The 10545-nt window shown below is 41.4% G+C and overlaps 1 protein-coding gene across 1 annotated transcript; it reads right to left on the bottom strand.

Moving 5' to 3' along the window:
- Positions 1-2833: 2833 nt before the first annotated feature.
- Positions 2834-8402, bottom strand: nat8l2 (N-acetyltransferase 8-like 2). The gene is made up of 2 exons (XM_080423248.1): positions 8352-8402; positions 2834-3649 (listed from the first exon to the last, which is right to left on the bottom strand). Exon 2 carries the CDS (start codon positions 3645-3647, stop codon positions 2970-2972), a length of 678 nt encoding a protein of 225 aa, XP_080279374.1. The 5' UTR covers positions 3648-3649; positions 8352-8402; the 3' UTR covers positions 2834-2969.
- Positions 8403-10545: the final 2143 nt, after the last annotated feature.

Genomic DNA, 10545 nt, shown 5'->3' with positions numbered 1-10545 from the left:
TCCCGAGTCTTACACATTTATAAGCAAAATATTGTAGTCAGGTACAGGGGGTACTTGGATTCAGAAATCAGGGAAAGGGAGCAGTGTTGCCATGTCTGATTATTATTATTATATTTGTTTTAGGCTTGTTTCTAAAGTGTAGTTTTGGGCTTGCTTCCTAAATGTTGTTTAAACCATTGGTTCTCAAACATTGTCATGTCATCATGGACCCCCAAATTAATATTTGTCCCTCCCTAACCCCCAACTGAAAATATTTTGTGCCAGGGAGCCCTTTACCAGATTTGTGTTGCTAAAATGTTTCAAAACTCTTCCAAAAATTTCACATTTTATTTCAAGCTGTTTTTTTTAAATAGCAGGTCTACAAGCTCACGTGTCATGTTGTGAGCTTGTAGATCTGCAAATTTCAAATGGCCGATGTAGGTTTAAAGTGCTCATGTGGCCTATAGTTGCTTCTTTTGGGCTTGTTAGACCTGGTTGCTTGTTTCTGGCAACACTAAAAGGGAGTACTGAAGCCACACCAAGTTATGGAAACGCATGTTCCTCCACCATGAAATCAAAGGTTTATTGTTGACATAAGTACAATTGACAAGTAATTTTTCCCCACTGCAAAGTATGAAAATGATCAAAACTGAAGCTAATCCCGAGAGACGCTGTATGTTATGAACACCATGGCTTACATGCTAGCAGTTTTATAATCTAATTATAGTATTATGTCTTGTGAGAGAAAAGGGAAATAGAGAGAAATTATGTTGAAGATCTGTATATATGAATATGTTGATTCCACATACTAAATCATGTTATGCAATATTAAATTTTTTACATTCGGTGCATGTTGGGGACAACAGTGCATTGACATCAAGAGAGGGAGTTGTGAGGCTATGTTATCTGTAGTATTAAAATCTATATTTGGCCACTATTGGGTACACAAAAAGTACGTCTGCTTATGAAATGGAGGGGAAAGGCAGGGGCAACGTGGGGATATTCAGAAAATGGAATACCTTTCAGGTACGTTATTGCATGCTGTGCCCTTTAATCTGTACAGTATTGATCTAGTTTGATCTGTACTGGTGAAGATCGATGTGACCAAAATCTGTGATGTCATACTATAAGAATGAATTGGTAAAGATTGAAAATAGGACAGCACTGAGGATGTTTTCTGGGGACATTTCAGATCCAGAATGGCAATATCAAAATAATTTAAAAGTTGATACATATATTGTGTGCCTCTCCAATGTTGTCCAACTCACTAATAATAGTCCACTTTATACGGCACCCTCATTCCCTCATTGGCACCTGTGTGTGTGTGTGTGTGTGTGTGTGTGTGTGTGTGTGTGTGTGTGTGTGTGTGCATGCGTGCGTGCGTGCGTGCGTGTGTGTGTGGAGGGGGATTCTTTCTTAAGATTGCCTGGCTGTTACAGAGGGTGAACTTGTGACCACTTAACCACTTAATTCCTAGTTGACAGGAGTCCCCCAGGGGTCTATTCTTCTTTTTTTTCGCTCTATACCAAATCTATTCACTGAAAATAGCCGATCTACAAGTTCACAACACGTTGCAATGGTTGTAGGCTTATAGATTAGCTATCTTTGTTGAATGTTCGCCTGTTATTTATGAGATGTGTTTTATATGTTTTTTACCATATGGGTTCTCAGATTGCTTGGAGGAATACTTCCAAGCCAGTCTCAGATCTCTCAACAAGCAACAGACATTGATGAGACTTGCATGGAAGGCTTTCTTAAAAACAAAACAAAAAAAAGTTTAATGTGCAACACATTTTTACACAATATATGTAGTGGGGGTCCCTACTTCGTCTCTCTCTCAGCTAAGGGGTCCTCGGTCTGAAAAACGTTGAAGACCTCTGCACATGTTTGTTCAGTAAGCTGGAGAGACGCCCCGTCTCTCCAGCTCTTTGATAAACAGAAAATACATATTGGTTGGGTCACCAATTTCATCCAACCAGAACCCATTTATCAGCTTAAAGTTTTTATAGTGTTCAAATTTTGTTTGTTAATTTCTTTGTTTCATCACTTCCCATTTCACTTGTTCATCCTGTATCTGTTGGATGAAATTAGTATCCCAAGCTGAAAATGTATTTTATGTTTACTAATGACTAAAGAGCTGGAGAGACAGGGAGACCCCTGTTACGGAGCAAACACTCTAATAGCAATGATATGGGAATATAATAGAGCTATTTAACACTTATTTTGAAAAAGAAAATCACACCCCTTTAAAAAATACTTAACTTATTATTAGTGTTCACAATTCAAGTCATAGTGTGATTTTTGATAGGCTCTGAAAATGTCACTATGTGCCCTTCTACATTATATAACCTTGCAATTGTAAAGTCTACTCACCAACAGAGTGGTGGGTGGCATGAAAACTAAGATAAATAGCACCCTCTATTGTTTGTCAACCGGCAATGACCAAGGCAATGGAATTAGATGTAGCCTACAATTTAGTTATTCATATGCCACAATAAACAGACAGATTATTGTGGCTTTGTTTAAAGGGTTAACGTAGGAGCGTATTTCAGATCAAGGGTGTGATTGCAGACCAGGTCTCTCCATGGAGCACGACTGTGGATTGCTACTATATTATGTTATACCATTATATCTTAACATTGCTTGTATATTATATACTGTAATATACAGTGAATTCTTAAATAAGTAACATACTGTGTGTGTGTGTATGTGTGTGTGTGTGTGTGTGTGTGTAAGCAAGATACACCATAAAGTGCAAGGGCTAGGAGTGCTTTTATTACATACTTTAATCTATCATTTTAAAGATAAATGAGAAAATATATTTCACTACAAAAAGCTATTTTCTATACAGCAGTACACATTGACACATTGATCAACTGATCAATTTATGTGGAGTTCAATTTATGTGGAGTGAGTGTTAACTTCATTATTAGTTTTTCCCTTAGTGATGGTGTTGTAGGCCTACAGTATGTTCATTCCTATTTCCTTTATCAGTCAAGTTGTTTCTCCATTTTGAGGATGGTGACCCTTGACACCTTAATCATCCATCCAGGAACATGTACAGTGGTGTGTGAGAGGACATGGTTGAACCCCATCTTCTTGTACAGAGCCACAGCAGAAGCCTGCGTGGAGCTGGTCTCCAAAGCCACACTGGCGAAGCCACGATCTTTGCAGAAGTCAATCACTGTCTGGGTCATCCGAGACCCCAGGCCAGCTCGTCGGCAGGACGGCGAGATGATCATCCTGAATAACTCGCCGTACTCCTCTGTCCCTCTCTGTTTGGCCACTACAGCCACTATACCAACGAGCTGTGATCTCCCATTGACCTCGGCCTCTGCCACCCAGAAGCAGTCATCAGGCCGACTGAGATAGTTGGCAGGGATGTCCATCATGTCCGTACGGAGCCTCTCCCTGACATATCCCTGATATACCTCATAGCAGCAGTAGTACACAAACCCCACCCAGCCTCCTGCTAACACCAAGGCCCACAACGCAAAGCCCAGGAGATAACCACCAGAACAGATGCCGAGACTGATGCTAAGGTAGAGAGGGCTGGTCATGGCATTGTAAAAACATGGGTTGATGTGCTCCAGAATTCCATCACTGAAGAGGGTCAGAACGGCGTCCTTGTCCGAGGAGCCACTGTACCGACGGATCACCAGCTGCATGTCTGTAAGAAAAAACGAGATAACGAAATGAATGAAGGTAAGTATTCATTCGCACTTATGCATGTTTTTTTGTCCTCCTCCAGAGTTCCGTTATCTCTTCCTTTAAGGGAGTGTGTGTTGAGTTATACATGAACATTAATATGTACCAATTTGCGCTGATGTCAGGGATCTCAATATATGGGTGTGTGTCCATATTTGAGCATAATGTGGACACACAGACAAACTCAAAGACAATCAAACTTTATTATGTAGATTATTCTTTCGTACTCAGCATTGGCATGGTTTTGGGTGAAACAGGCTATCTATCATTCTTTCCCTCCCTCCCTCTCCCTCTCTTCTCTCTCCCTCTCGGGTTGTTGAGGTGGTACCCAGCATTGCCTGGGTTAAAGCATGGGTCTAGACTGAAATAGGCCCTCTCTCTCCTTTTCTCACAAGCTTACGCTTGTCCAAATTGACACAGAATTGGGTCTTCAGGGTTAGAAAGAGAAGGAGAAAAGATTATGAATAAGGACATTGATAATAACAATAAAAAGTGAGTTGTTGCTGGAAATCAATGGTATGATGCAAGTCCATTGCAAGTGCATAAAGATGTATATATTTCGTTATATATTTGTGTGCATCATATGTTATATTACCTTACATTAGATTACAGTCATTTAGCAGACACTTTTATCCAAAGCGAATTACAATAAGTGCATTCAACAACAGGTAGGCAAGGAAACTACTAATCACCAGAAGTCTTGAGTGCATTCTCTTCTAAAACAAGAGTATACCTATCGCTTAGACAAATAGGAAAATCAAATGAGCAAGAGCTAAAACAAATAAGTGTATCAAATAAAGATCCAATAAAACAAGAGCTTGTACAAATAATTGACAACAAGTAGGCAAGGCTAAGAGGAAGGGTCAGGGTAGTGTTTCCTGAAGAGGTGGGTTTTCAGCCTGCGGCGAAAGATGGGCAGGACTCTGTTGTCCTGACATCAGTGGGGAGTTCATTCCACCACTGTGGGGCCAGAACAGAAAAAAGCTGTGACCGTGTAGATCGGTCAGAAGGACCACTGAGCGACGAGGCAACCAGTCGCACCGAGGCGGCAGACCGAAGTGGTCGGGCAGGGGTGTAAGCCTCGACCATAGCCTGGAGGTAAGTAGGAGCTGTTCCTTTCACTGCCCTGTAGGCTAGCACCAGGGTCTTAAACTGGATGCGAGCCGCTACGGGGAGCCAGCGTAGAGAACGGAGAAGGGTTGTTGTGTGGGAGAACTTGGGGCGGTTGAACACCAGATGAGCTGCAGCTTTCTGAACAAGCTCCAGAGGTCTGATGGCAGACGCTGGGGCACCAGCAAGGAGGGAGTTGCAGTAGTCCAGGCGGGAGATGACAAGAGCCTGGATGTGCACCTGCGCTGCCTTCTCCGTGAGGAAGGGTCGAATCCTCCTGATGTTGTAGAGGAGGAATCTGTAGGACCGTGTCACTGATGCGATGTTTGCCGAGAACGACAGTCAGTCGTCCAGGGTCACACCTAGATTCCTCACAGTCCGAGTTGACTTCACCACAGCATTATCAATGGTGATGGCCAGGTCTCGTGCGGACAGCCCTTCCCTGGGAGGAACATCAGCTCGGTCTTGTCCAGGTTGAGCTTCAGGTGGTGCGTCGACATCCACTCCGAGATGTCAGCCTGACATCTCTAGCAGCAATGCGTGCCTCCACTTGTGTGTCAGAGTGGGGGAATGACAGGATCAGCTGGGTGTCATCGGCATAGCAGTGGTAGGAAAAGTCATGAGAGTGGATAACAGCACCAAGAGATGTAGTGTAGAGAGAGAAAAGAAGAGGACCCAGAACGAGCCTTGCGGAACCCCAGTAGTGAGCCTGCGTGGTTCTGACACGGACCCTCTCAGCGTCACCTGGTAGGAGCGACCCGTCAGGTAGGATGCAAACAAGGAGAGTGCAGAGCGCAGAGTGCACCCATCCCCTCAAGGGTGGAGAGGAGGATCTGATGGTTCACCGTGTCGAACGCTGCAGACAGGTCCAGGAGTATCAGGATGGAGGAGAGAGAGTTCGCTCTATCGGCATGGAGCGACTACGTCACTGCGAGGAGGGCAGTCTTGTCGAGTGACCCACTTTGAACCCAGGTGGGAGTCCAGGAGGTTGTTCTGGTGGAGGTACAAGGACAGTTGATTGAAAGCAGCACGTTCAAGAGTTTTTCATAGGAAGGATAGAAGGGAAACCGGTCTGTAGTTCTTGATCTCAGAGGGGTCAAATGTTGGTTTCTTCAGGAGGGGGGTGACTCTGGCAGTCTTGAAGGCAGAGGGAAAGCATCCAGACATCAGAGACGTGTTGATGAGGTGGGTCAGGAAGGGAAGGAGTTCAGGTGCAGTTGACTGCAGCGGAGTGGATGGGACCGGGTCCAGGGAGCATGTGATATGGCGACTAGATGTAACAAGGTGAAGGGCCTCGTTAGGGGAGAGGGGAGAAAAGTGGGATAGAGAGGGAGGCGGGAGGGAAAAGGAGTAGATGAAGGTAGAGAGGGAGGGGTGGAAGGCTGGCGGGTGTGGTTATACATTTCTGTATTATTTTTAATCATGTATTTAATCAACCCGATCTCCAGAGATTACCGTAACATTGCACGGAACGAGTGCACTTCATTCCGTGGATAGCCGCCTCGGAACTCCCGAATTGCGTGCATATGGTACGGCGCTGCCTTTGTGACAAAACCATTTCGGAGGCGCGCAGTCACAGGCGAATTGTCACCCCGTGAAGGACCACCGAGGGAGCTAAGGCGACCGAGTTGCCGTCCTGAACGGTGTGACATTCGCCTGTGCCTACTCAGCGCCGTTTGAGTTATGTACCGATAGGCACAGAATCGTAAATTTTATTGTGCGGACTGCTCTGCTTCCGGGTTTTTCCGTGTTGCGACTGGTTACGCCCACCGTGGGACTCGCCGTACATATGCACGCAATTTGGGAGTTCCGAGGCGACTATCCACGGAATGAAGTGCACTCGTTCCGTGCAATGTTACGGTATTCTCTGGAGATCAGGCTGATTTAATTATATTTTCAAATGTATTTATTTTATTTAACAGTTAAATAAATGAAATCATTACATTTTAACTATTTTGTTTATTCTGTGTAAAAAAATAATATTAAACAAGCCCCACTCCATCATGTATAGACCTAATGCAGACACATATCTATCATTTTCTTTTTGAAAATACAATAACAATCAAACAAAATGACTTTTTTAGCCAACCTTTTTTCTTTCTTTTTAGCAACAAATGGTATATTTAAATTAATTTTTCATGATGTTTCTCAACTCGGCAGGACTGCAGGAGGTTTAATTCATATCTGACAGAAATTATTCTACTGTTTCCTGTAGCAGAAAGAAAGTTTCGTTACACGGTTATTGGTATTGGTGGGAGCAGTGGTGGAAAAAGTACTAATTTTTTTTACTTAAAGGGATATTTCACTTTAAAAAAAATAAGTGGGTCATTTTATCGTCTACTCAGGCTTTTGTGAGCCCCCCAGACAGTTTTTAAGTCGCTTGATTCAGTATTTAGACATTTGATATTAATTTTATCAGACACGCCCCCTTCCTATACAAACCCATTGTAACTTCAAACTACATTTTAACCATGATAGATTCATCGGAAACATCAGTCCTTGGTCATCCTTGGTCATACGTCATTTATTTTTTAATATTTGTTTTGGAAAATGAAAACAATTAAATACAATAAAAACAATGAAAATGTTTAATTAAAAAAGTAATTGGAAAAACACGGCCCCCTCACGTATTAGGAGGGAAGGATGAGTCACCAGAACCAAGGACGGGTGTTTTTGATGAATCTAACATGGTAAACATAAAAATTGAGTTACAATTAGTTTGTATAGGAAGGGGGTGTGTCTGATAAAATGAATATCAAATATCTAAATACTGAATCAAGCAACTTAAAAACTGTCTGGGGGGCTGACAAAAGCCTGAGTAGACGATAAAATGTCCCAAAAATGTTGAAGTTAAAGTATCAATACTGCAATGTAGAAATACTCTGTTACAAGTAAAAGTCCGGAATTAAAAATATACTTGAGTAAAAGTACAAAAGTATTGGTATCAAAATGTACTTAAAGTACCAAAAGTATTAAGTACTGATTATGCAGAATGTCCAATTCACAAGTTCTCAAATGTATACAAATCTTTTGAAAATAGGTGATCAACAAGCTCACAATGCTCGCATAAAGTCACATTGTGAGTTTGTAGATCGGCTATTTTCAAATAGTCTAAAGGGCTGAAGACCTGAGGTGGTTAATGTATGTTTTACAAAGTAACTAACTAGCAACAAAAGTTTTCAAATAATTGTAGTGGAGTAAAAGTACAATATTTGCCTCTGAGATTTATGGTGTAGAAAAGCATAGAAAATTGCAAATAGGCCTTTCAATAAAGTAATTATTTTATTACTTAGTTACTTAGTTATTTTATTGCTTAGTTACTTTACACCACTGGGTGGGAGTTTATTGTTCCTGCATTTATCCCGTTATCAATCTTTTTTTTTGTGCCCGAAGTAGCATCAGTCTGTACCAATTCCACTTTATTCTTATGTCAATCCAGCATAAACGCAATAATACTGTAACACAAAACTGCCCCTTTTCGCCGGATCGCTTAATATACTTACTGTAGAAGTAATACTTACAGTTATATAATGTAATATTACTGATTTACTTACTGTTAGAACTGTGCGAACGAGCACCGTCAAGTTCAACAACATAGCACACAATAGACAACGTTGCCACTTGCCAGATTCTGTGAGAGAAATAAGCAACCATGTCCATGAAAGCAAGCCCAAAAGACGGCTATTTGCGATTTGAAAATAGCCAATCTACAATCTCACAACACGTCGCATTGCGAGCTTGTAGATCTGCTAAAAGGGGGGAAATAAATCTTGAAAAAAAATAAGACATTTTTTTAACGACACAATTGTTGTATGGGGGTCCCTGGCAGGCTGGCACACAATTCTAAATGTTTAGAACCACTGGTTTAAACAACATTAGGAAGCCCAAATAAGCAACTACACTTTAGAAACAATAAGCCTAAGAAACTGCACCCCGCAAACAACCGATATTTAACAAGCAACTCTGCAGAAAAAGAAGCCCAAAAGTTGCTTATAATAAGCGGACATGGCAACGTTGCAGATCATATAATGGTTCAGATCCGATAGGAATAGTGAGCAAGCATTTGACTTCCGGTTCGTGGACAAATAAAATCAAAATCATATATCAAAATAAAGTCACACCGGTGAGTTGAAGAGCAGCAAGCAACCTAGCCTGGCGTGTTTCAGGCCAAGGACCCCTTAGCTGAGAGAGCGATGAAGCAGGGACCCCCTGCACCTCACTACATTGTATAAAATTGTGTTGCATATGAAACTTTTTCATATATTTCATAGCTAGCTTAAGATAGATAGATAATCTTTTCAATAAGGATTGTGTATTTTCAGATATTGAACCACTTACACCCTCAATAAACGTATTATTAGTTTTTTATTGTAGCACTTTTTTGGGGTGTAGCTATTAACCCATTGCTGTTGCCTGACAAACAAGCCAATCATCCCAATGGATCATGGCGTTTAGGCTTTACTCAACCATTGTTTTACCCCTATGTAAAATATTGTTGTCGTTGCTACAAAGTTAAACAAAACAAGCTGGTTGTAAAGATTTGTTTAGCATCAAACCATGCAGGGCTAGATTGTAGCCTAAAACACAAATTTAAGGTAGGGTATAAGTGATATTTTTTGGTTATTTATTTATTTTTTTAGGTTACAGTACTATATTCTGATAGTAATCATTGCTACAGAGCGTTTGTTTGGTCACAGGGGTCTCTCCAGCTCTTTAGTCAACAGAATAGCCTATAGTGCATTTTCAGGTAGGTGACAAAATGTAAGTCAATCAGGAGAGAGCACTGAAAATGCATTTTCTGTTTAATAATAATAAAGAGCTAGAGAGACATGGGAGACTGCTATTTAACACTTATTTTAATCAAAGAAAATCACTTACCCTATACCTTTTAATATTGCAGTGTCTCTTTTTTTGTGTTTTTACAAAATAAAACAAAGAAAGCCCTTACTGTATCTACTGTAGCTATGGTGCCAGGCTCAACACCTCTTTTCTGTCGTTGCGTAAGATTGTGCCTGTGCTGCGACTCTGATGGAAAGCATGGAAAGTTATTGTTGTAGGGTTAAGTTATAGGGTTAAAGTCCAAGAAAAAACACCATGCACAACAGCACACATGCATGCACGCTTGCACACATGACAGAGATCTGACTAGTGCAACACCATAACGATAACTGCCCTTCAACTGTCCGTGAATGTTTAGTGTGCTTGTGCGGACTCTGGAAAGTGCACCTGTGTTATATAGCTCACTTGTGTAGAACCATTAACTTTGCACAGTATTTGTTGGGATGGGATGGGGTTTGTCCATAGGGTCAAAGTGCACTGGAACCCTAGGGTTTCCAGAACAGGGACGATAGCTAGCGTCCCCATTCTGGAAATGTCATAATAGACGAACATTCGGCACACAAAGTGTGTGTCGTTATGACTTGTGAGTTTATAGATCAGTCATTTCCGGAAAAGAGATTTGGTGTAGAGGAGAAAAAAGGAGGGGGCCACATATAGACCCCTGGGATATCCTGATCAATGAAGTATATAGGATTTAAGTGGTTAATTGAAACCTCAAGGGCTGCCAACGTGACTAAAACAGCATTGGTTTTGTCTAATATGGATTTGTAATACTCTCAATCTGGTAATCTCTCAAGAACAGATCCATCGAATACATTTTTTTTTTTAAACAGCAGAGAGCGCTGTTTTTCCTTTTTATTTGACGATGGGTTCCCAGATTGTCAATCTGGTAACATTCCCAATAATGGC

Source organism: Gymnoscopelus braueri (genome assembly GCF_963280865.1).
Source record: "Gymnoscopelus braueri genome assembly, chromosome: 3".
Lineage (NCBI taxonomy): Eukaryota > Metazoa > Chordata > Actinopteri > Myctophiformes > Myctophidae > Gymnoscopelus > Gymnoscopelus braueri.
This window is presented reverse-complemented; position numbering and strand designations above follow the sequence as displayed.